A 27,473-nucleotide genomic window follows, 5' to 3' on the forward strand; every position below is an offset into this window, starting at 1 on the left:
CATAAGTCCCCAAAATAGTGTACCGCTGCCACCATCGTCGGGCATTCTCAATTTCGCGACCACGGAATATGCCCATTCCGAAGCAATCGTAGGTTACATATCCGGTGTCACATAGTTCTGCCAACTTGGTCTTGACATCTTGCTGCCATTCAACAACATTTATACCTTCGTTCTGGGTTGCATCCATCGCGCTGTACGTTCTTCCGCTTGGTGCTAACTTTTCCAACTGAGAGCTTGCTCTGTACACCGAAATTCTCCACCATGTATTACAGCTCACCATCTCCCTTCGGGGAATCGCTAGCTAGCGAATTGACGTCGGGAAACATAAACATAGTTGCGGCACAAAGTCTTCAAAGAAAGCGCCACTTGTTTACTTTTAATGTTGCATAGTGCTGGATGTTGTTCCCTTCTCCCAAGTGCTTGTGTTCGTAAAAACACCTCCTGTCTGTACAGCAGTTATTTACAGACAATTGAAATGTAAACTCGTCATACTATCCTCGGTACATGTGGACATCATGCATGGTCAGACCTCTTTACACGGCTACTTCAATATCATAACCTCATGTATGGCCTCATTCACTAGTTCTAGACTTATTGGTCACTGGGCGACATGTAAGGTATATAAGGCAAGTGTATAGCAAAGTTGACATCAACGTGATTGACATCCGTAACAACTCAACACATAACGAAAAAATTGTGTTTCATAAAAAGCACACAAAAAACAATAGAAGTATATTACGTCTGTTAACCTATTTTTGTTTCAGAAAATCAGATAAAAGAAACTTGATGCCACAACAAAGTAGTCCTAGGATCCAAAACTCGCAATTACGAGATTCAAAAAACTCGTTTATGACCAGACTTTAAAACTCGTAATTACGAATGTTTTGGTTTTCGTTATACGAGTTGTTAATTCACGTTTTTAATTCCAGTAATTACGATAATTGAAGACTCGTAATTCGAAATTTTTCCCTTTATCTTATAAAATGGTACGAATTCGCTTCCGTAGAAAAGAGGGTCAGTGTACAAACCAAAGAGGTCAGGGACACCAAGCGAGATAGATGAAGCAGATTGTATGCCAGGATGGATTTTGCCTTAGAGGCAAGATTGAAAACAGGATAGAGCAGTAAAGTGAATTGGAGACGGTTGAACCGGATATCATGATCGACCGTATCTAATGCAGCGGATAGTCTAAAAGAGTGAAAACTATAATTTTTCAAGAATCAAAGGAGGCCAGATTGACAATAGTGCAGTTTCAGTACTACGGACCGGTGTGGTTAGTACGGAAACTGCATGAAGAAGGTGAGATTGTGTAAAGTGAAATAAACGCTCATGGGATACCATTACAAACATAACTGGTGGTCGGAAAGTTAGCGTGTGCTTGTATCAAGCCTGTTGGCTTTGGTAGAGTTGACTTTTCAGATTCTCAGACTCTGATGCTTATCTCAAAACTCGACAAACCTCAAATTAGAGATTAATATCTAATAACTCTGAACCTATCATACGCAAGAATTGGCGACATAAAATGAAAAAAACAACAACAACAACAACAAAAACAAAAAAAACCAAACAAACAATCCCCCCAAATTGTTTTTAAAGAATTTCAAAAAGGCATTGTGTACATTCGAAATCAAACGAATGATCTTTTCAATCCGTTAATTCAGGACATTTTCTGGAGGGGCCATGCTTCGTCTTTCGACCTGACGACTCACCTCCATTTTCGCCATTTTAAAATCGAAAGTGAAATTACAGTAACTGTAGATTTCGTAAATTCTACTGAATAACCATGTGATTATTTAAAAAATGGAAAATATTTAATTCTGAGCAAAATTAGCATGGGAAAAGTTTGAAGTTCACCGAATATCTGCAGTATCATTTGTAGCCAGATCACAGTCACCTGTGGTCGGTCTATTCCGCTCGGCGTCTATGCTCCCATAGACGTGTTACATATGCCTACTTCTCAGGCATGTGTACACACGTCTATGGGGGCATAGACGCCGAGCGGAATAGACCGACCACAGGTGACTGTGAGCCAGATACACAGCGGGCGGCCCTCCTCTACTTCAGAAGAGTGCCGTCCGTCGTTACCTGACTACTGACTAGTGACTGTGAGCATATATTCGACGATTCGCCCTGCCACAGTCAGGCCGAGCCGACAACCTGTTAACCAAACGCCATTGGTCGACTGTTGAATAACCACGTGATTTTATTAAGCGTATGAGAACCGGTATTGCTCCCAAATACCAGGAAGTGAGGCTTGAGTTCATAGTATGATATTGTTGAGATTTGAGCTGACGATCATATCCCGTCAACAAGATGGCGTCAGACGATTCCGAAGACGATGATCACAAATCTCTGAAAGAGGAAATGCTTACATGTCAACTGTGTTTCGAAGTTTATAAGACACCCAAACTCCTGTCCTGTCAACATAGCTTTTGTGAGCATTGTCTTGAACGGTGGGTACAGACAAACCATGGTAGATTGGTCTGTCCTTGTTGTCGACAGCACGTAAGTTTGCCAGTAGGAGGCGTTAAGGGATTGCCACCGAACAGAGTAATCTCTCACTTCTTCGACTACATCGATCGTTCGAAGAGGAAAGCTGCTGAAAGCCAAGGTGTACCATGTGAAACGTGTTCAAGTAAGAACGCTGACAGGCGATGCATAGAGTGTTCTCAATACCTGTGTGGGCGTTGCAGCACCGTCCACAGCAAGGGCAAGATGACACGAAAACACAGAATTATGAGTATCGAAGATTTCGAGACAGAAAAACTCACAAACCCGACTATCGAACAACCAGAAACATATTGCGAGAAGCACAGCGACGCTGCCATCGAGGTTTTCTGCCAAACTTGTGAAACATGCGTGTGTGTAAAATGCGCATTGACTGAACACCCGAACCCAACACATCAATACGTGTCCGTAGACAAGGCTGCCGTCAAACCGAAAGAGGATTTCAGAGAATTTGTACAGAAACTAGACCAAGACAGAATACGAACAGCTGATGCGCGAAATGCTGTCGTACTCGAAATTCTACAGCTTGAGGAAAATCTGAAAACAGGAATGGAAAAAATAAACAAACATGTTGATAAAATTATACAAAATGCCCGGGAAATGCAAAAGAAAACCCAAGAAACATATCGAAAGGCTTTCGAACTTAAAAACAATGTTTTGAAAAGTCAAATACAAAATTTAGAGAGAAGAGAAAAGTCATTGAGTAACACCCGTGAATTTGCAGAGATGCAAATAAACTATGCAAGTTCTGCACAGTTTCTTCTTTTGAAAGATGAAATGAAACAACAAATTCAAAATGTCTTGACAACAAGTGTGAACACAGACTTGGAAGAAAACAGTTGCTTGGATTTTGAACTAGATGCGAGTCCTGCTGTGAACGAATTCGGTCATGTCCAAACTTCATCTGCTGTAGGCCACATGAGTGAACTAAGTGGATTATCTACCGAAATTCTCCAAGTCGGAGAAGAACACACTTTAAATATTCGGACGAAAGACTGCAAAGGATGTGATGTCGCAGTTGCACCATACGTACATGTACAGGCGAATCTCATTCAGTTCATGGATGACGTCATTGGCCAAATTAACATCCCGCTACCAGTTGAGATTTCAGCATGGAATGAGAGCTTGTGTCATGTTACCATGGAATTTCCGACTGAAGGAAATTATCATCTGAAGGTATCGGTATGTGGTCAACCACTGTCTGGAACACCCAAATTGATGAGAGCTTATTCTGCAGGAAAAGTTCCAGAGGTAAGCATACAAAAGTGTTAGTAACTTTGGACAAAAGTATGATGAGGGGCCGCCATTATTTACAATCGGGAGTCGCTAATTCTTATTTTGAAAGTAGCAAAATCACAATTCAAAGTAAGTTTGCAAAGTAAGCGTAAACTTACTTTATCTTTGTATAGAAGAAGCTCAATATAGTTCTAATAGCCAACTTCGTCTCGTTGAAACATAACATCTGCTGAAGGCTTCAAAATGCAATAATATTAAGTAGACACTTTTGAATTGTACTATAAGCAATTTCCGACGAGAAGGACATTTTTTGCTAAAACTGAGATAGTGTTGTTCAGAAACGTTGCATAATTACGCATATTGTCAGAAATTAAAATATTTGGAAGGAAATCACCAACGTACTTGCAAATTTGATTGGAAAGCTACTTTGATCCATACGCACGAACAATATTTTTTCAAAAAAAACCAGGAATATTGACTAATAAATTTACATGTTCGAGTTTCAAAACCATTTTACCCCAACTCTTGCCATATACACAATCAGTATAAGCAATGATAATGATAAAAGGCTGTGGCAATGGTTATTATTGTTAACCAGTTTTGCATGTGAGTTCATTTGCATAATTGGTAACACTTGGAAAATTATCGTATTCAAAAAATTGCACTGTGTCCAAAAAACTTTTAACAAAATTGGAACTAATTTGGGATAGTTGGATAATGTAGTAATGTTGGTGTTACTCTGCAAATGTAAGCTCATATGCTTTTCTTCTTTTGCAAGTCATTGTTTTTACAGATAATTTGTGATATTGTAACTTTCAACTACGGGGCATCTAACATTTTGATGAATTTGATCAATTGAAAGATCCAATTTTCCCAAATAAATTGCAATTTTGTTTTTGGGTAACGATCTTTCCATCATGTGTAAGAAGTGGAAGGATTTTATTTCTGAAGAATATTTTAAAATTTATTTCTGAAAGCAAACTTCGATGCACCGGTTAATATCTCTAGTGATAGAATTGTTTTAAGTCGACCATGGAACAAACAGTGCGGACGCAGATAGCATACCCGAGACGAGCAAAATTGATTTTTGTTGGAGGGGGGGAGGGGGTACTGAAGGCGAAATTTGAAAAGTTTACAAATCGGAATCTAGCGCTATACACTGTAATGATATTTCGCTTAAAGTTCGTCAAGAATTGAACTAATGTTACTGTTAACCAGACGAATCGAAGGTAGATAGTTAGATTTACCAAATCACACATTTAGTGTCATACTTGCGTGTTTACATTGCAGGAAAAAATCGTGAAGACAAAATGTTGTCTCGTACATTTTGACAAAAAAATAAAACGCAGTCACTCCTGAATTTTCAGATGTGCTCCCTACAAATTTCTTCTCTAAGTTTGATTTTGTCATTCTCCTCCTCACCAAGACATCAAACTTAAATGCTGTGTCCTCAGTTTTGCGATAAGGGCCGTCAAACGGAAATGTTAATAGCACCGGTTGGTGCAGCGAGTCTTTGTAAATCCCTGAAACAACAGCTAAAGCGCATGCGTGAAGGTTGCCCTCTAGCGACGATATTCATATTAGCGTTTGTTCAAGAATCTCATCCTGAACTTGTTGCGCTGAAGAAAGTCTCTCTTCTACACAGTGTAGAAAATTAAACTTCAAAAACAAGGCGATTCACTTAAGCCTTGTATCTCTAAAGCGATGAATTTAAATGTAAAACACGTATAAATAAATGGATTAATTTTGAAAAGCACCCTTTAATGTTGAGCCACAATAAAAACAAATGTTTATCAGGATCACTGTCTCAGGGTTACACCTTTTTCTGAGTTTGAGTTTATAGAAACTATTAACTGTTCTAAAAGTACAGATTTAAGTAATGATGAGGTTATGCAGATTTACTGACTAAAATACAATTTTTAAAGTCTTTCACAATTTGATGCAATAAGTATTTTCTTAAATGGAACTGTACATACTACTGTATGGGCTGAGTTTATTTTCAATCCAAATTCATAAAACCGCAGCAAATAGTTAATGGCTTTAATGACAATATTTTTGTAATGACATATCAACAATAAATCAAAACGTTTCAACTTCTGCTCATGCATTTCACTCACTGGCCATCAGTATACATGTATGTAGTGTTGATCTGAAAGAAAAAAATTCACATCACCTAATGCATATTAAAAACCAGTAAAAACACAATTGGAACTAATTTGGGATAATTGGATCTTCATATTTTTCAAATTTCTCAAAAATGCATGGTGTCCTTTAGCTGAATGTCACAATATTACAAATTAGTCTTAAAGACAAGTGTGCAATTTAAAAAGAATATTAGATGAGATTACATTTGCAGATTTAAAAGACATTACTTCACCATCCAATTATCCAAAATTAGTTCAAACCGTGTTCAAATTTAACATCAATTAAACATACCATGAAGTTTTGTAGGTATTCTAGTTGTCTTAAACCATATTTTAGGACAGAGTGTATTCTTTGGTTATGAGCCCTGAACTAGCTCATAGGGGTATAACTTTGTACTCATCATGACCTGGTAGACTCATGCAATGACCAGTTCCTTGTGATATTTTCATTCGGTGACCATGAGCAGAAGCTGAGTTGGCAATAGTCAAGTACTAAGCTGGATGATTTAACTTGCGCTCGATTTTGTTCATACAGCAAACGACTGTAAGCTTCATAATAATCTCATTAAATGTATCATCAACCATAATTGTGCTAAAATGTGCCCATAAATGTAATATCGTCCATAAGTGTAACAAAAACCAACCATAAATGTAATAAAAACACCGATCATAAACTGTATTCAATGGTAACCATAAATGTCATAAAAACCACCGATAAATGTAATACTCATCAATGATAACTGTAATAAATCTATATTGTCATCACAATTAAAGAATTAACCTTAAATATTTATCCATGTCACTAGGGAAAGCAACTCCACAAATCGTCCATATTTTGGTTTTTTGCATTTAGCGTATTGTATGTATTCTGTAAGTGTATTTTGCGTTTCGCTGCTTTGTGTAAAGAACTGATTGACCATGGTGGGACACTTACAGCTGGGATCTGCATGTCAGTGCAGTATCTACTCCAGAGTGGAGAGACTGTATACCACTATGATCCTTCAATGCTGTTTCGAAAGTTTGCCATATATACTTTCATCATTAGTCGCCTCAAATTTATCTTTAGCGGATAAATTGTGTGGAATAATTGATAAATTGTATGTATTACTATTTTGTCCCTCTTCAAATTTGTTCTTTCACTGGGGAAGCTAGGATGTCTAATTTTGTTCTACAGCTATGTTCAAGGTAGTGTTCGTATTATGTTTCCAAATTAAAATATAGATATAAGTTAATCATATTTTGTGTTATATGTTTCTGTTATAAGGTTGTATTTTTCTCTGTTGTTCATTCTTAGTCGTCTGTTTTAAAATTTGCGTGGTATCACTGGTTAACGAGCTATTTTGACGATTTCTTATAATGTCATCACTTATACTAAGTGTCTAGCAGTAATGTTGCAATATATTAATCTAGGGGTTTGATGGTATCTCGTGGTTTTCTGATAGTGTTTTCAATGTATTCAAATCTGTGTTTTGAAAAGGAAACCTAGTTCAGGAAAGTATGCAATAACATTACACTAGCCTTAGCAAAGTTTATTATTAACTCAGGTATTGATAAACAAATGATCACATACAAGTTCAAGTTTATTACATTGATAGTTGAGTTTTATAATATGTATTGTTAATTTGTGTATTTTATTTGTCGTTCCGGGTTTTTACATTAATGGCTGACTGTTTTATTACCTTTGTTGTTGATTTTATTACAATTGTGGTTAATATTACATTTATGGAGGTTATCACGATCACATGATCGAGTGAGCCCAGCTGGCACAAGTCCAAGTATTTAGTTTGAGGACAACTTGCACTTTATTAGTTTTGAAATACTGCACTGGTTATAACTATTTTGCATGACTATAACTTAATTAAGTAAGCTACAGAAGATTGTCAACTTAATTAGCAGCTTCACTAACCAATCATTGGATTAAACACCCATAATATTAAATTAGAATATTGTAAACAAAGTTGTCATTGATTAATGATATCGCCTGAAAAGTTAACGCGCATCCAGTTTTCAGGTGTCTGCATGCATTTCAAAAACTATCGTTATGTCAAATGACCTCCTTCAGAAGCTATGTTCACAAAATATATTCCTTGACATAAAATGTTACGAACATCACTAAAATTGTTCAAGATAAGCTGTGAGACGGAAATGTTAACTTCAGAAAGTAGGTCATACTACTGACAATGCAATTCAAAATCGTTAACAATGTCAATTTTCTTTGATCAAATTTTCATTATTTAAGGGGGAAATACTGCATTAACGGCTACTCCTGATTATAGACCATTATTCTTAAGATACAAAATGATACAAATTTCAATATATTCGATCTCAAACTTACTGGGCAAAATTAAACAAAAATTTGGAGAGCTCCACTTATCTGAATCACTGACCAGTCAGTCTGATGTTGCTTTGAGGCACACGCCAGGACACCTGAGCTACGATGGAACTTAAGAATACTTAGCAACAAGGGAAAAATCCAAACCTGTCGCCACTGAAAGTGAAAATAGCAAAGAATATAGCAAACATGGCATTTTACAACATATTCAGTTGAATTTACTGAATGTGTGTAGAATAATAATAATAATAATAATAAAATATAATAATAATAATAATAATAATAATCCATTTGTCATGTGCTATATTATATGTACGAAACATCCTTTGTTCTGACTTTCACAGCGAACTGAGGACCTTGCATTGAGAGTTAGTGGTAAGAAATCGGTGGAGTCAATTCCACGTGTTTACAAATATGACAGGCACTTTCTGCTCCAGAAACAGTGTAAACGAGCAAGTCTGAAGAAACCTCATGTTATCCTTAGGATACCGAATGTTGTACCCATTGCTGTAAGTAGTGGCTCAATAATAATTTTAAATTCACCATTCAATAGACTTTTCCAGTTTTGATCCTTTACGATCTACTTTATGCAAAAGATGTATTAACAAGCAATTTCAGCATAACCATATGTGATTATCAATATAAGTTAACATATATCCATGCCTATTGTTTTTGTATAAAATATAAGTTTTTGGGTGTTCCCGAAGATAACTTGTGACTTGAAAAACTATCTATTCTTTGTGGCCTCGTCATATCAGCATTTTTGTCGATATGCTACATTAGACGTTTACGTTTGTGTTGTGTCTGAGACAAATTACACTTATGCAAAACGACGTCAACACTAGGGAAGCAGTGATACTTTGTTCCTGAAATATTGAAGTTGCTTCAAATATTATCTATTAATTCTCAAAGATAAATGAGAAATTTAGCGTATTGGGTGTTATTGCAATGGTCTTTACTTTCTAAGATTTTGGATGTATAGCTTCAATAAGCTTACTTGCCAATTTTAAGAAAATTTAACTAGATAAAATGTGCTGCTATGGTAAGTTTTACTTATCTTAAAATTTATGCTACGATTTGTTAATGTCCTGATGTACAAAGGTCCCTTTGAGTAATTGACAAGTATGACTGATTTATTTGTCATATACAGTAAATATTGCTCATGATGGTGTAAAGATTTTAGACAAGTAATGAAATGTCCAAATAGAGATCCCACAGATGGAGAGATAAAAATGCTCAAAATTGTGCTTGGACAATTCTGAGAACAAAATCACAGTTGAGAAACCTTTTACTTTGGTATGTTCAAAAAACAAACTTTCATTAGCAATAATTATGTCTGATAAACTGGCAGATAATGAACGCAAATTAAGTTTGAGGGAAAGAATTTCAGAAAGGGTCATCATCATAAGAAAGAAAATCGTGTTGATATCATTGAATCAAAGTAAAACAACAAACTCTTTGATGGGAAAATACTAAATACTGTTAAAATTTACAGACACCTCAGCAAACTTTCAGTATGTATTCCATAGTACTGCAAAAAACACAAAATGCTATTTCTTGAATTTAACCCTTTGACCACCATGTTCGGGCCCAAAGCCATTTTATCAATGGTTGGGAACATGTTTAAGGTGATTTGGGTGAACAGTTTCAACATGATTAGAGAAAATGAAAGCATGGCCTGGTAAAAGGACACTGGAAAGAACTTAAAAAGAAATTACGCAAATGGTAAACTGATGGAAAATCGACTGCTGCATCATTTTTGAAATGAGCGAGCCTGTGTTCCCTTGAAGTATATTCAAATGGTATGCATGGTTAGCTTTTCTGTCAATTTCTGGAGCACAATGGATTTGTCCAATATTATTCTAAGTTTACATTTTATATTCTCAACAAGATGTCATTGTTGTAAGAAAACAAGATAGTCTATTGTGATGTTCTATTTCTTTCCTTTGGTATAGTCACTGTTTGAAAATGTTGAAGACATTCTGAACCACATATCCAAATCACAGTTTCAACATTATCTGGATAAGCTGAAAGCACTCAAAATAAACACACAAGAGGAACTGAAAAGCATAGTTAAGCAACTCCATGAAAAGGCCACAGCCGAAAGCTGTTCAGAGACCTTGGTTGAAGTATACGTCAAGTTGTGTAAAGAACTTGTATTAGTAAGTACATTTTATCTAACAACACAGATTTACAATTGAATTGTATCAATGATATGTTTTAGGTGATAATGAATTTGTTGTTTTCCTTAGTTATGTCAAATTAAATGATTGTATTGACGACACCCACAAAAGTGGAGTCAAGATTTGGAATTTGAGATTTATCCTCTGTGTACAGGTACATGTGTTTGATGTATTTGCATGGTGTAAAAGTGTGTTTAAAATGGAGGGAATTTCAAACCAATACTCATGACACGCAGGAACTTACAATGACGTTTAAACATTTAATGCTATATTTTTGTGATGATTGTTTTAATTTGATCATAGACCCTCGAGAAAAACTCGAGGGTCTATGATTCGCTTGATTCGATGCAGTAAATTGAAAACAATTCAGCAGCCCGGCAGCCTGTGTATAGCTGTTATATATTGTCTTAGAATATTGCAGTCACAATAACCTTATTATCACTTCATTCAGTATTTTATAGAAAACACTTTGTATTGACCATTCGAAAATGCACTCAATTTATGCAATGTAATTCCTTGGAAAATTAAAACCTGCATGGTGCATAGCACCAAAAAAGCAAATATGATAACAGTTGAAACAAATTACTGATGAGCTAAACAAAAATAACGTTAGGCTGACTTTGAATAAAAATGAGAAAATTTCCCCTGGCTCTTAAAATTTACAAATGTAGATATCGTCATTATTGGCACATAAGCTTAACTGAATGAAGCAAATTGTATTATCATACATGCTCTGCCTGTATAATTGCCTCTCTTCTATTGTTTAGAGAGTACCGATATGAATCTGTATTTTAACATATTAAAATACGAATTATATTTTCACTATAACCCGAACTACGAGGGGTTATTACACGAAGTTTGGTCGATACTGCATTGTATCCGAGCGATGTGTTCTTTTATTTTGACGAGTTGCGCAGCAACAAGTCAAAATGCGGACACATCACGAGAATACGACGCGGTATCGACTAAACTTTGTGTAATGACCCCTTAATCACCATGCATGCATACTTTGGGTATGACTGTTTTCCTAAGGATGTTCCAAAATTAGCGACCAAATCAACTGAATTCGACAGTACTTTCTCATCGCTAAGGTTGCTAAGGATTAAGGGCAACCGTATCACTTGATGATTCATTATTGCGCTATTTGGCCATTCCACTTCAAGGGAGGGTGTTTGGTACACTTTTAGAACGAACAATTTAAATATTAAGATGTCGACACAGATTTTCACAATTTGAAGAATGTTAATGTTTTAGCTTAGTATAGCAGTAGATATAAAACAGAGACTTGAGAGTGTTTTTCGTGTTTTGAAACATAACCTGATCCCTTCACGAAAGTGATGAGGCCCGCAAAAATTCGGGTCACCATGTACTCGCGCAAGCGTTCGATTTCAACCTCGATCGAGTATGAAAGCAGAACATAGAGTCAAGCAGTTCTACAACATCTATGAATGCAAAGTGGACATAGAAGCCGTGCCAGTCAGTTTATCTCCAAGAACTACACATGTCCTTCGATGTCAAATATGCCGAATTTATCATCTCAGAAAGGAATTTGTCAGCGGATTAGGGAAATCGTGAAGTGAGTACATTCTATAGTGTTGTAACTTGTTCATGTACATTTTGTTGCAGTGCGAATAAAACACTTCAAAGGATTGTCTGCTCATACCGTTTCCTTACTGACTTGCCTTATTAGAACTAAACTTGCTTAAACAACCTAAATGAAAATTTGACTTTCTTTGGAGTAATCTTACATGATAACTTTTGCATCCGAAACGCGCACTATCATGACATATGAATCACACCATACAAATTGGAAATATATTATGTGCACCTTGTCTGTCGCGTTGGATTTTTGTGGCTCATCTATGGCTATAGACGATATATTAACTACCTAAATATTTAAATATGGCATCATTTTACAAGTGGTACAGCCACAAACTGATGACCTCAAATCGCCGTACACAAAACACAGATGCCGTGTAATTATGGCACTGTGTATTGTTTACGGCGATTTGATGTCATCACTTTGTGGCTATACCACTTGTAAAATGGTACCTTTAAATTCATCAATAGGAAACTTGTCGTACAGCGGTTCTGTCATTATGCACCGTCGACCGGGACCGTAATCTTCAGTAGAGTAAACGACATGAAAACACCGTATGGGACAAATTTTCAATGCGTCCGCTTGTTTGTTTTCGGTAGCGCCACTGAACTGAATGCAAACAACAAAACTTTGACCATAATCTGTAAGTAGTTCCGGTTACAGTGTGGAAATACGAGTTCATATCGGTACCATCTAAACAATAGAAGAATGACAATACAGGCAGATCATGTATGATATTCAAGGTAACCGTTACAGATATAGGCGTTCATATTTATAAAACAGCTGAGCGAATAGTACTTATCTTAATACCACTCCAAAATGTCAACACTTTGTTGTTTTCATTCAGTTCAGTAGCATTACCAAAAACAAGCGAATGCATAAAAAATTCGTACGTCTTGCGATCGACACCTTTCATTGCGTGGCCACTCCCATCCCATGTTTTCATGTCGTCTACTTTGCTGAAGATTACAGTCCTGGTCGTCGGTGCATCATGACAGAACCGCTATACGACAAGTTTCCTATTGACGAGTTTAAATATTTAGGTAGTGAATTAATCGTGTATAGCCTAGCCCTGCATACAGGTCTGTGTGTTCCCGGCGTTATACGGTCTCCTCCACAGGCCGTATAACGCCGGGAACACACAGACCTGTACGCAGGGCTATGTATAGCCATAAATGAGCCACAAATTAAAATCCAACCACACTGAAAATACTTGCGACAGACAAGGTGCACATAATTATATTTCCTATTTGTACTGTGCAGATTTACAGGTCATGATCTTGTTCAGTGCAGGTTTCGGATGCAATAGTTATTCTGTAAGATTACTCCGAAGAAAGTCAAACTTTCGTTTAGGTTGTTCAAGCAAGTTTAGTTCTAATAAGGCAAGTCAGTAAGGAAAGAATACGAGCAGACGATGTAAATACCTTTGAAATGTTTTATTCGCACTACAACAAAATTTACAAGAACAGGTTACAACACTATAAAGTGTACTCACTTCACATCATTTCCCTAATCAGCTTGCAAATTCCTTTCTGAGATGATAAATTCGGCATACTTGACATCCAAGTACATGTGTAGTTCCTGGAGATAAACTGACTGGCACGGCTTCTATGTCCAGTTTGCATTCATAGATGTTGCAGAACAGCTTGCACTATGTTCTGCTATTCATACTCAATCAAGATTGACCCAATTTTTGGCGGGCCTCATAACTTAACTTTCGCGAAGGTTGTGTTTAAAACACAAAAAAGCCACTAAATTTACACAGTCCAGCCTCTGTTTTATACCTACCGCCATAATAACCAGGCTAAAACATTGATATTCTTAAAATTGTGAAAACCTGTGTGCAAACATCTTAATATTTAAATTGTTTGCTCTAAATGTGTACCATACACCCTCCCTTGAAGTGGAATGGCCAAACAGCGCAATAATATCAACAAGTGATACGGTTGCCTGTGGTGCGGAGACATATGTGAGAGAAAAAAAATTGAATGCGACGCAGAGTTTGAATGCGGAGACATATGTGAGAGAAAAACAATTGAATGTGACGCAGACTTTAAATGCGGAGAACAGGTAGTTTTGGCCACGTATTCACTCCTTAGCAACCAACTTTTTATGAGTACAGCGATGAGCAGCACTGTCGGTTTCAGTTGATTTCGTCTCTAATTTCGGAACGTCCCCAGGAAAACAGTCATAAGCAAAGTATGCATGTATGATAAAGGGGTTATTACACGAAGTTTAGTCGATACCGCGTCGTATTCTCGTGATGTGTCCGCATTTTGACTCGTTGCTGCGCAACTCGTCTAAATACGGACACGAATACGACGCGATATCGACCGAATCAGTGTAGGCCTAATAACCCTAAGGAACTAGCTGTGAAATCGCAGCGGTATACTTGTGGCGCAGGGACTGTAGCGATGACCCCAATGACCCGAGCGCGTTCGATATACACCACAAGTACCGCTGCGATATCACAGCTACTAAGGAACATGCATTTATATCATAAAACATATCCGTCTTGTCATCCAACTTAAGTGAACTCTTAGCTCTTGTTAATTGTAAGTAGAAAATCATCATATGTGAGAGATTGTGACTTGGTGATGGTAGTTCATGTTTTAATAGAAATACTGAGTGGGGCAGCGGGAACTCGAAAGTTATGTCGACTGTTCACAGCCTTGGTAATGGGTATTTCTTGAAATTGCTGCAGTTATGGAATATATTTGAAAGTGACGAAACTACTGAACATCACCTCTCATTATTTGTAAATATGTATTAAAATAAAAGCTACTTGACTAGTCATTACCGAGAAATGGAGATTTGACCAAAAATGGAAGAAAGAACTCTAAAAATAAAAAATATGCAGACTTCGAGACCACAAATCGACCTCAACTGAATAAGATCATCCCAATGAATATATACACATCAAAGTTAAAAGCAATCAGATAAGTGTTTTTTTTTGTAAAAAAGTAGTCCAGAGGAAAACAAACAAAAAAAAAATGTGTTAAATCATGCACATTTCATGCTGCTTTGAACAACCCTGTATTACTGACATATTGTAATGATCATTTTCATACAAATGCTCTACACAGCTTAATATTGTTCCAAGGAAAAATTACAAATTTTCAAAAGGGCTAGTGTCGATCTATAGAGAACTTATATTTCCTAAACTATGTCTTGTCCTACAGACAGAAGTCCCATCGTCACACGATTTTAAAGAAAAGGTGAAGTTTGGAGACCTGCTGATAGAACAATGTAAGAATGACTTCCAGAAGAGGGACCTAATCAACCTTAACACAGGCACCAGTTTGGTAAGTTTCCCTTATGTTTGTAATTGTCTTGTAAACAAATTTGCTACAAAATCAAGCGCAAAATGTAAATGTTTTGAGAAAATCTTCCATGCCTGCTTACTACCAGTACATTATTCATTTTTTGCTGGTACCATTTACTTTTTGAGATTGTTGTTAAGAACGGAGATATTGTCAGATTGGTGAATGACGTATATCGCCCACCAACTTTTTGGTTTGTGGAACTACTTCCACAAAACATCAATTTGCTTGCTTTACTAATTGGTACACCATATTTGTTCAGAATTAGTAGTTAAAAATACTGTTGTTATATGTAAATCAATTACATAATAATAATAATAACAATAATAACAATAATTTTATTTCATAACGACACACTTTGGGAAGTGTGGTAGATCAAGTTACAAAATCAAACATTGCACACAAAATCGGATGAGGCTACATTTAAATGTTGGTGCTTTTTTTGTTCCACAGGCAGGGGATCGTTGGTCATCAGTTCTACAGAAACAGAAGCTTTTCATCATGAAATTAATGACTGGTCTGTTTTTTGTAGAGAAGAAAACTTGTTTTGTTTTACCAGCCGCAAGACTAATGAAAGAAATTTGTGCTGATGTAAATATGGCAGACACCAAGGTTAGGATGGGCTGTTAATTAATTTACTTATCTACCACTAGCTTTACTGCGCCACTTGTATGTATTGCATCCATGGCTGTCTGTAACATCAAAAGACAGAATGATAAACTTTCTCATTCTTTCATAGCTTTGACTACTGTATATTTTGCAATATCCGTAACAAACTTATTCCATCTGAGTGATGTTAACCATAAATATCAGGATTTGTATTTTACTGTAAATGTTGAGATTTGCATATTAATGTTCATTTGTTTTAAATTAAGGGCCAGTAGCTGTAACTTTTCGTAATTTTGTATTTTTTTTTGTTTTGTATGTTAATTGCAAGTTCTTGTTCTACTCCAATGAGCACGCTGCCTACTATTTAGCCTGTCAACATAGAGTTTTTGTAAAGTGCACCGTTTTCATTGTCTATATTTCGAATAATTACCTTACTGCTAATTGCCATGAGGTGAATGTATGCCGTGTGAATATTTGGTATATACAGTTACTGAATCGGTCAGCTCATCAAAGTGTATGAAAGCTGACATTTTGTAAACTTACAATGGCATATAGGGTTAATTGTAAATAATATCTTTATGCATTATGTCTTTCCTTAGGAAGAAATGGAAAAGTGTATTGCACACATAAAGAAGATTCTCAATGATGAAGATGTTTCCAAGGAAGCAAGAAAAATTCTCCAGGATACAGTAGAGTTGAGTGCTAAGGTCAGATATATTACCTTTCAATCCAAGAAAGACTTAAATGATCCAATATGCTATCAAGTGGCTCTTCTTGATAGTATTATATGCAGTCAGCCAGAAACACACATTATACTCAAAACATATTACTTTCAGCATATTTACACTTGGAAATATACTGGTACTTGTCATTTTGTTTCGCACAGATTGTATATGTTTCCATACATTGCCAATTTTCCATATCCAGCTCTTTTGTACAGTCACAGCTCCACTGTCAGTGATGAGGAGCTTAAAAGATATGGCTGATAGTTTGTCCCTATCAATCGACTGTCCATCTGTTGTCCACCAACAATTGACTTCTCTGAAACAATTGTCCAATTTGAAATTTGATATGCAGGTTCCAAGGGGTGATCTCATATAATCAGGTTTATTCAACTTGTTGTGAAACTAGCTTAATTTGAATTTTTAGGGGCAATTTGCCCCACTTTTGGTCAAAAAATGTTCTTCTCCAGTTCTTTGAAAGTTGATAATCGGGTTCCAAGGGATATAAACCTTTGCAAATCATGTGAAATTTGACTCTTTGGGACAATGCTTCCTGTTTTGGGGAAAAAAGCTTAAACAGCTTGTCTGGTTGCTTTTAAATTTGATATTAAGGCCCCCTAGGAATGATCTATATCAGCTTTGTTCAAATCATGATAAATCTGCAATATTGTATTCTCAGGCAGTTTTGGTAGTTATTTTAATTTTAGAATGCCATGCAGTGATTCTAATTGCTTTCAAAACGGCTAGAACTGGAGCTATGTCTTCCACTAGGTTGCTTGTTTTAAACTACCAGCATCTTTGTTCTCCTCTCTGTACAAGGATATAGGTCAAAATGAATTAATAACCTAATTCTAATGATGCAAAGTATGAATCAGTGAGACAAGAAATGCTTACTTTAGTTTGTCAATAAAGAACTAATGAAAGGCAGTCAGTCAGAAAGGTGTGAAGATTAATACTCTGATATCTTGATTTTCTGCAATTCAAAGAAGAGACACATTTTCTACTATAGTACTTACTGGAAACAGGAAATGAAAAGCGCTCTCGGTTCCTGGCTGAAGCTGATGTGTGATAAACTATCAGTATTTGGTGTTGCCAAAATGTTGACTGTTCAGCTATAATTGTGTTCCACATTCAGCCGCATCAACAACGTCAACATCGGCCGAGTGGCATGAGCATGCAGAGACCAGTTGCACCACAGTCTCAGATGATGTATTCAAAAAGTTCAGCTAAAAAAGGTTTGCAACAACAAGCTCATCCGCAACAACAGGCCATCTATATTCCTCAACAAACCACGAATGTAAGAATGGAAAGAAGTTTAGTTTTGTTAGAATTCTTTTGCTCCCTGTAATAGGAATAAGTTTAATGTGATCAGGATTTTGATTGTGTACTGATTATGTTTATATCATGTATTATCAAAAGGGGTCATAATTTGTCATTGTTTCTGTATTTGGAAAACAATGAAAAGATAAACAAATGAATAGAGAGACCCCGTCCTACCACAGGGGACCTAGAAGTCTGGTTGTTGTTATTGCTGTTGGTAATGTTGTGTATTTTATTAGTTTTATTGTTGTTGTTTTTGTTGTTATTGACTGATAAAATTCAACAAATACCATTAACTATTGTGTTGTTGTTTCAAACATAATGTATATGTCCTAAAAAGCACTACAAAGACGTTATCGTTACTTTTACTGATGCAACTCTCTCCAAGCGTACACTTTTTGCGGATAGGTAGAATGTGTATGTTTGGAAAGAGTTGCATCTGGTCAAATAATGATAGTGTCCTTGTATACATAGTGTTTCTTAGGACATCTATTTATTACATTTGAAACAACAACAACACAGTAGTTATGTTCATTGGAATTTATTGGTCAACAATGACAACAACATGATTAATAAACATAAACAACGGTACAAACAACAACCAGACTTCTGGGTCCCCTGTGGTCGTACACAAGTTATCAGAGAATTTCTGATTTTGTGTGAATCTAACACAACATTATACATATCCAAAATACACGCTTATAATAAAGATCTGTTTGATGGAATTGTGATGTTGGCAATTAAATAAATCTAACACTGACAATTAAGGGTCATTTGGATTCTTGTTGTCTGTCTTCAGTACCAGCCAGGTGTCCGACAGGCGTATCCAAGGCCGGTAGCAAAGCAAGCAAGTGGGCATACAACACCTAGTACACCACCATATTACACCCCATCCCAACCCCGTCCTAATCCTGGTAAGTGTATATCTATTGTACATGTATGTACACTGTAAATCAAAAGTGAAAACTATTTTCTGCCCAATTTACCATTTAATATTGCATCATGAGAGGCAATGTGATATTCCAGGATAGTTTACTTTACTTCTTGGAAGTCAAGTGAATGAAAGCCTCCTCGCAAGTCCTTGAAAATGAAATTGAGTCTTGGAAATTAAAAAGCCAACGATTTTCATAAAATCAAGAAATGATAAGTCATGATGTTGTAAAATGACATATAAAACTGATCTGTTGTAAAAATGATAACTGGAAAATGATGTGGATCTCAAAAATTCCTTGAAAATTCTTTAAAAGTCCCTGAACTCCAGGTGACTCAATTTGAGTGTACAAGTGCAGTGTTCTACACTTGCAGGTTTGATTCAAATTTTTTCTTAAATTACACTTGCATTTAATAAACAATGCCTCAACATGGACTTCAACTTTTAGAATGCCCTTTTCCATGATAACTCAATCATACATGTTGCCCAATAGAGACTGTGCTTTTGAAGGACAGAAAGGTTGCAATCCAAAGTACTGAATGACAACGAGAGATGTAGACAGAAAATTGTTACTTCACATACTATGGCGACAACCAATCACAGCAATTAGAAAGACAAAGAGTTGTGACGGTACTCTGCAACGGCAACAGCAAATTGATAGTTTGGGAATTAATTGTTACAATAAATGCAATAACACTCCAGTGGTGCTATCTAAAAGGCTGACGAATGCAATCTTTTGTCCATTACCTTTTGAGGTGCAATTCGTGACAATTGCCATAATTCCGCTGATTGTGTTGGTATATACTCCAGTATTTTGGGTTGCTTAATTGGCTTAAATTATCTTTTGTTTCATATGGTTCTGCTGTTTGTTTATAGTTGGCCAACAAGCTGCACAGTCAGTCTCTGGCTCGGGTAAGTTTGGTTTGTTGATGGGTTGTTTGCTGTTTTGGTTGTGTGTGATTATGCAGATGATAATCTGGCACAGGTAAATATTATACCCGCACAGTTGCCATTCTTCAAAAGCAACACTCACACATATAGTCATGACGACTGATTTTTCAGCAGTTTTAATGTGTATATCTTTCTTTCCCAAAATAAAACTAACACGAGTGTCATTGAGTCTGCATGTTAGTGATATTCTTGGGATAGTTAAGCAAAGGCCAAGTTTTCATTCTGGAAAATTAGAATGGGGATTTACATGTATGTTGAGTTATTAGCCCAAAAATTATGGTCTACTGATGGATGGATAGACAGACAGACAGACTGAAACACCGTGGCAGATTAACAGAATTATGACATATTGCCCTCTAGTGTGCCTCCTGCACACAGGGGCTCGGAATGGATTAAATCTTTTCCTATTTTCTTTTTTCCATGTCACTGTTTTATATTTGCTTACCCAAATGATATAAACAGCATTCATTGACATTGTGTGTATTAGAGTACATATTTATAATAGTTTTCCAGAGTTTGTGATGTCAATATACATACCGGTAGTCTACTGGTATATACTAACAACAACAGCAATTGTAACTGGGGGTTTGTGTAGGAAAAGTGTACAGGTTTGCACAAAGTACTAAGATGTCTTAAAGGGATTATGAACCTGTAATATTTTATTTTTTCTTTATTTTTGTTCCACATGTCAGTTTCGTGATCTAGTTCTCTCCCCAATTTTAGCATGTTGAAAACTTACATGTAGCTTGTCAAAGCAGCACATGTGTATAATGCACTGTTACTGTTTACATGAGAATTTTCTAATCTCCACCAGAATTTACATGTCAACAATAACAAAGCAGTCTACACATACCTGTATGAAGAAACCTTTACAAGTTACAGCTACTGGCCTTTTAGGTTGTACATGACGTAATGTCTTACAAACCAATAAATGACTTTCTGCATTTTGCTAACTTTCAGCAACATCTGCTTTCTCTCCTATCTCCCTTCATTTGCTCCTCCAGAATTATGTACTCGGCAGGCCACTACTACCAGCACCCCAACAACAACACAACCAATGGCCCCTCCGGTGCAATACAGACAACAAGAACAAACGTACTCTGGACAACCTGTGCAAAAGTGTACGGCTATATACCCACCACCTATAAAGTTGATACAAATTACTGACCCTAACAAAGGTGTTGATGTTACAGACGAAATAATGAAAAGTAGTAGCAACAGTAGTGTCACTACGAGTAGTACTGCTAATATCACACCACCTTTTTCAGAAAGGTCAAGTGCATCCGGGACACCACCTCAGGTATGTCTTCAAAACTTTCACCCTTCACCGTGATGGTTAAAGGGCCGCTTCACCCAACAGAGCACATTTTGCTCAAAAATCACTTTTTTGCAAATATTCATTCAATTTTGATTAATTTATTTACCAAAGATTAAAATACTGGTTTGGTTCACCTTTGAGCTTGTCAAGCAGTCGTAAGTTGCGTGATAAAGAAGTGTTAATTTATGCAAATGTATGCAAATCACCCGATTTCCTGGCTTCTTTTTTCTCCCAATTTCAAGATTTCCAAAGAATTTAACTCCACTCTGGCTGGGTCAAATTTTCTGAAATTTTCACATTATGTTCTTTAAATGCTATATAACAAAACGACTATTTTGTTTGGCAATAAATTCTTACATTTTGAATAAGAGGCATTTTAATTTTGCTAATCATGATTTTAATCACTTTTTTGAGTGTCAGACTTTCAACCCTTGCCATTTTAGAATGAGGATAGATAATGCAAAATAAAATAGTCGTTTTTTTCTACATATACTTGTTTCAAGTGAAATATTACTTTTAGGAAATAGTGTCGTTTTTTACTTAAATTAATTTTTATCATTAATACCAAAATTGAGGTTTTTACCCCAAATATACACCCACTTCATCCTTCGAGTAAAGTACTGCTACCATACTAAACTTTAGAGTCTCTGCTTTTTGAAAATATATAGTATGAGGGGGTTTCCTTGTCATCTTTGATAAAAAATATTGCTTTGAAAAAAAAACTATGTTGGCAACATGCAGCTCCACCTTAAGCCGAGACTCTTAGTTATTCATTCCAAGTGTGGAGCTGTTTATAGGGAATCAGGAGATGAACAGGTTAAATTCTGCCAGATATACATCAAGGTAGAAAAGAGATGTACATGCAGGCATTGATGCATCAGTGAATCTTCAGAAAAATCTTGTTAATTGACTTGTAGCAAATGTAATGTTTATGTCGGGAACGGATGTCAAGGCACCAGTATAACATCATTGTGAGGTGTATGTACTGGTCACTGTGTGCGAGATGGTGATGTGCCTGATATTAGGTCATTGTTTTGTTTTACTCAACAGGCTGCCACGAATTTCTTACAGAGCCTCCGAAAACTGTTGGATGTTGTGCTGAATTTACAATAGAGAAAAGAATCCCTGTTGACCATTCTTTGTTTACTATGCAAGTCCTACCACGATTCTTCAATTAAACTAATATTGTGTCATTGCAAGGGGACAAAATCAGTGTTAATTGTTAAAGAGCTTCAAATATGACTCTATACCTTTTCCTACCAGAGAGGCCTTTCACCTACCCATCTGCTAAGTCTGTTATAAATGCTATTGAGTCAAAACGTGTTAATTTTCACGTATAGCTTGTATGTTATAGCAGGTCAAGTCATTAAAAGTCATACGACAGTCTGTAGGTTTTTCCAGTTTATGTCTTAAGGACGTAAAATTACAGAACTTTGAAGCTAACTTTGTACTCTACTTACTTTTGATAATGGCAGATTCCACAATCAGCAACTCTGCCTCCATCACAGCAACAGATACAGGGTAATTCCATTGCTGCGCAGTTTGCAGCTCAAGTTGCAGCGACTCTTGACGGACCTGACATAGGCAATATTGATGAATCCCCTGAATCGGATGGGGAGTATGATTGGTTACCTGGTTATCTACGACCTCTCACTTACAAGCGGAAGGATTCGAAGGAATCTTGACACGCAATAAAAATCACAGTGTGCACACATGCAGGCATTGGCAGCAACAAATAAACACATACTCTAAAAGAGAATTAATTTTGTGGAAGTTCTCAAACCTTTCATATTTTACAGGCATAAAATGAACAAGTTCTGATTATTCTAATATCAAAAGTTACTCATTTTCTTGTTCATGAACTTCAAATCCTCCCATATTGGTATTAAACCTACTGTAGAAATGTTCGCAACACTGAGCAATTGAACTCTGAGATTTCGCTTGACATCACCACCACCCTTCAAGTGTTTGCAGAGCACGGCAAATGATGATATGCTCACAAACAGCTAACAGAACATACTTGATGAACTCACTTTTCTGGGACAAATATATAAATTTTTAGCTCCCATAGCCATATGTATATATGGCAATGGAAGCTATTCTTATAGGCTAGGGAAATGTCTGTATGTATGTATGTCTGTATGTCTGTATGTCTGTGTGTCTGTATGTCTGTATGTCTGTATGTCTGTCCGTCAACATCAAAAACTCCAAAACCGCTGTACATTTCATCTTGATATTTGGTGTGTACATGGATGATGGGCTGTAGATGAGATTTTGTTCAAATGAAGTTGTCATTGCCAAAAATATGCAAATTAAGTGAAAAAATGTAAAAACGGTCAAAATTGAAAAAACTCAATAACCACTGAGCAGATTACATGAAAAATTAGCATGTAAGTACTTTGGGCTGACATGAAATGATTGTGCACATCTTGGGTCAGTATCTTGGACTTGCTATTTTTCATGAACTTTTTTGTAATTTTCTCCCATTTTGGTCAAAAAATCTCCTGCTCTGAAACCACAAGTCCGATTGATTTGAAACTTGGTATGGAAGTGCATAGGAGTGACCTTTCCCAAATTTGGGCAAATCGTGGTGAAATTTGCATATTTTTAGTTTACACGTCCATAGACTCCCATGTATAAGGCAGATCTCCATAGACTCCCATGTATAAACGAAAAATAAAAATTTAGTTTCTCATCGTATTCATATTGCAAAAAGGATGCAGTGACACAATTTTTAGTCCCCACGGATGAAGTCCAGTGAGCTTATAGATTGGGTCATGTCCGTCTGTTCGTCCATCCGTGAGTCCATCCGTTCACGCAGATATCTTGGATATTTTGACAAAATGTCATGTGACCTTGATGACCTTTGATCTCAAATATACATATTTGTCCATAACTCAGTAACCACAAGTGCTACAGCCTTCATGTATGGTATGATGGGACACCTTATGACGCCACATATTGTACCTCATTAATTATGTGCATATCTAATTTTGAGCGAGTCAATAGAGCTAGAGGTCTGATTTTTGGTATATAGGGATAACTTAGCAAAACAATTTTTTGACAAAATGTCACGTGACCTCGGTGACCTTTGACCTCAAATATACATATTTGTCCATAACTCAGTAACCACAAGTGCTACAGCCTTCATGTATGGTATGATGGGACACCTTATGACGCCACATATTGTACCTCATTAATTATGTGGCATATCTAATTTTGAGCGAGCCAATAGAGCTAGAGGTCTGATTTTTGGTATATAGGGATAACTTAGCAATACAATTTTTTTGACAAAATGTCACGTGACCTCGGTGACCTTTGACCTCAAATATACATATTGTCCATAACTCAGTAACCACAAGTGCTACATCCTTCATGTATGGTATGATGGGACACCTTATGACGCCACATATTGTACCTCATTAATTATGCACATATCTAATTTGAGCGAGCCAATAGAGCTAGAGGTCTGATTTTTGATATATAGGGATAACTTAGCACAACAATTTTTTTGACAGAATGTCACGTGACCTTTGACCTCAAATATACATATTTTTCCATAACTTGGTAACCACAAGTGCTAACCCTTCATGTTTGGTATGATTGGACACCTTATGACGCCACATACTGTACCTCAATAATTATGCACATATATCATTCTGAGCGAGCCAATAGAGCTGGATGTCTGATTTTTGGTATAGGGATAACTATAGGAGAGAAATTTTTGACCAAATGTCATGTGACCTCGATGACCTTTTCCCTAAAATATATGTTTATGTCAATAAATAAGTAACACAAGTGCTATGTCCTTTGTATTTAGTAGGATGGGAGACCTTATGACAACACACGCTTTACCCCATTAATTATGTACACATCTAATTCTGGGCAAGCGAATAGAGCTAGAGATCTGATTTTTTGGCATATAGGGATTAATTAGCAATATAATTTTTTTTTTCAAAATGTCATGTGATCTCCATGACCTTTGACTTTGATTATACATATATATGCATATTTCAGTAACCACAAGTTCTATACCCTCCAATTTGATAGGATATTAGACCTTAAGATGTCACATCTTGTACCTCATTTATAATGCGCATATGTATTTCTTGGCTGGCCAATACTGCTAGAGGTCTGATCTTTTTTCCCGATTTAGAACCATAACTTAGACATAGACCTATGTGCCCATAGATCTCAACATATACACCCCAGTGATACTTCTTAATGACCACATTTTCCTGCCCATCAAGACTAATACTCCTATTACAAGTGGGGACTATGTCATTGTAAATGACTTGTTGAGTTAATGGTTGTATCACAGTATTCTATATATCTAATTCTGTATTTTTTCCATTATATTCTGAATAATTACATTAAACATATTTCACTGTCTCCAGTACATTTCATTTAAGTATTTTCACTTCATGCACTTTATCCCTTTCACACATGTTCAAATATCTGACCAGAGAACAACACTAAATAGTCCAGGATGGGAGCTACAGTGTCATTGACGCTATTTTTAAGACATGTATTTGTAATACAGTAAATTCATGCCCTTGTCAAAACTAATGTATTTCCACTCAGTTTTCACTTGAAGAACAAATGACTTTATAATTGCATATTTCAACCTACTGAACATGTCCATACAGGTTGTATTTGGAAGTCAATTTATCAAAGTTGTTTCGTTTCTCTCATAAGGGGTATGTCAATCATAACAGCTGACACACCAGAAAGGTAATTTCTTAGTTTGGTTTCAATCGCCATCTGCCTCTAAAAAAGAAATTCCTTCAAGTGCTTTCAGGGAAACTCTACTCTTTAATATGTGTGGGAACCTTGAATACCATCCTGTCTTTATCCCATACGCTTTACACAATCTACTGTACATATAGATTAATTTTATACAATGTACCTTTACATGTTTTCAACATCCCAAAAACAGTGGTTTGACCACAAACAGATAAGACTTTCTTCATGTCAAGACACATGGATACCGTGGACAGATCCTTCAGAAAGTGTCAATGTATCATGGTATTTCTTGGTACAAACTTATCAAGTGTCAAAGAAGACTAGTTTATAATTTTGCAACAGGCAGGCAATTGCTCAGTGTCATGACTTTTAGTAATTTCATGTGTTCCAGTTATAATAACATATCATATTTGTTTTGGTTTCACATTCTGCATTGTTTTGTTACAACACAGTCCCTCTATAGAGGATAGAGGGACTGTGGTTACAACAAAATTATTAATGCAATTTTGATGCATGGAAAACTAATTGGGTTTTTACCATCCCCTAAAGTAAGGAATTACATTTCAAGTGCATCAGCTTTTATGCTCGACAGCCTCAAAGATCTTACAAAGTTGTTCCACATCAAAATGCAAGAGATCATTTCAGACTTATTGGCCATGTACCAATATATATATTAAGAAGTAGGGGCCATTAAGATGATCAAATGAGACTACCCATCAGTGTTGCTAGGTACACTGTGCAATAAGTTATACAAGGTAAACAAACACAATTCCAGGCTTCCCTCAGGGCTAGTCATTTAATTCCCCTTGTCATACCGACAATTAATAACCTGAAATACAAAAATTGTGTCAAGCTGCATCACTAAAAATAGTGACAAAATCACTGTTCGCTCCCATATAGTTATCAAAACAAGTTAACAATTGTATGAAACATGGACATACATGTACAGACAGACTGACATACACAGACTGGCACAGAGTGATGACATTGACCCCAAGTGTGCCTTGGCCCATGGAGAGTGATAAAGATATAACAAACAGCTGAATGTAATGATAAAATAGTTAAGTATAGGCCTATACAGGCACTGAGAGTGAATATGTTACAGCAATTCTTTTCCTTTTCTACTTCTGTGATAATCTTTAAGACAATCAATCTGCAAGGCAGTTTATGTATTGACAAATATGTTATCTTTTACAAGCACACAGTAAACTGTTCTTGATTTTTCATTTACAATATTTGACATGGACTGAAATGCGTAACATGCAACCAATGTTTACACTTTGTGCATACACCAGATACATGGAGAAATTTTTACATAAAATCATTACTCAGAAAACTCTATACAGGGAAAAGTAAACATTGTTTTCTTCCAGAACAGCTGGTGCATCCACATCTGGAACAACTTACAAACTTAACCAATTACACAAGGATGATGACACAAGAGAAAAAGTTAAACTGTGGTGAACTTGACTATTCCTTTCAAATCCTTGCCTAACTTGACATCTTAAAAAAATACACTGCATGGTTAATTACGCACAAAAATACATCGG

General features: G+C 36.2%; 1 protein-coding gene across 1 annotated transcript; it reads left to right on the forward strand.

The window, feature by feature from the left end:
• The first annotated feature begins 2,261 nt into the window (after nt 1-2,261).
• On the forward strand, nt 2,262-22,998 carry LOC139137428 (uncharacterized). Its single transcript, XM_070705521.1, has 10 exons — nt 2,262-3,759; nt 8,565-8,729; nt 10,176-10,382; nt 15,186-15,308; nt 15,780-15,938; nt 16,535-16,642; nt 17,793-17,954; nt 18,777-18,891; nt 20,864-21,159; nt 22,653-22,998. Exons 1-10 carry the CDS (start codon nt 2,314-2,316, stop codon nt 22,860-22,862), a joined length of 2,991 nt encoding a protein of 996 aa, XP_070561622.1. The 5' UTR covers nt 2,262-2,313; the 3' UTR covers nt 22,863-22,998.
• Nucleotides 22,999-27,473: the final 4,475 nt, after the last annotated feature.

Source organism: Ptychodera flava, chromosome 7, assembly GCF_041260155.1.
Source record: "Ptychodera flava strain L36383 chromosome 7, AS_Pfla_20210202, whole genome shotgun sequence".
Classification (NCBI taxonomy): Eukaryota; Metazoa; Hemichordata; class Enteropneusta; family Ptychoderidae; genus Ptychodera; species Ptychodera flava.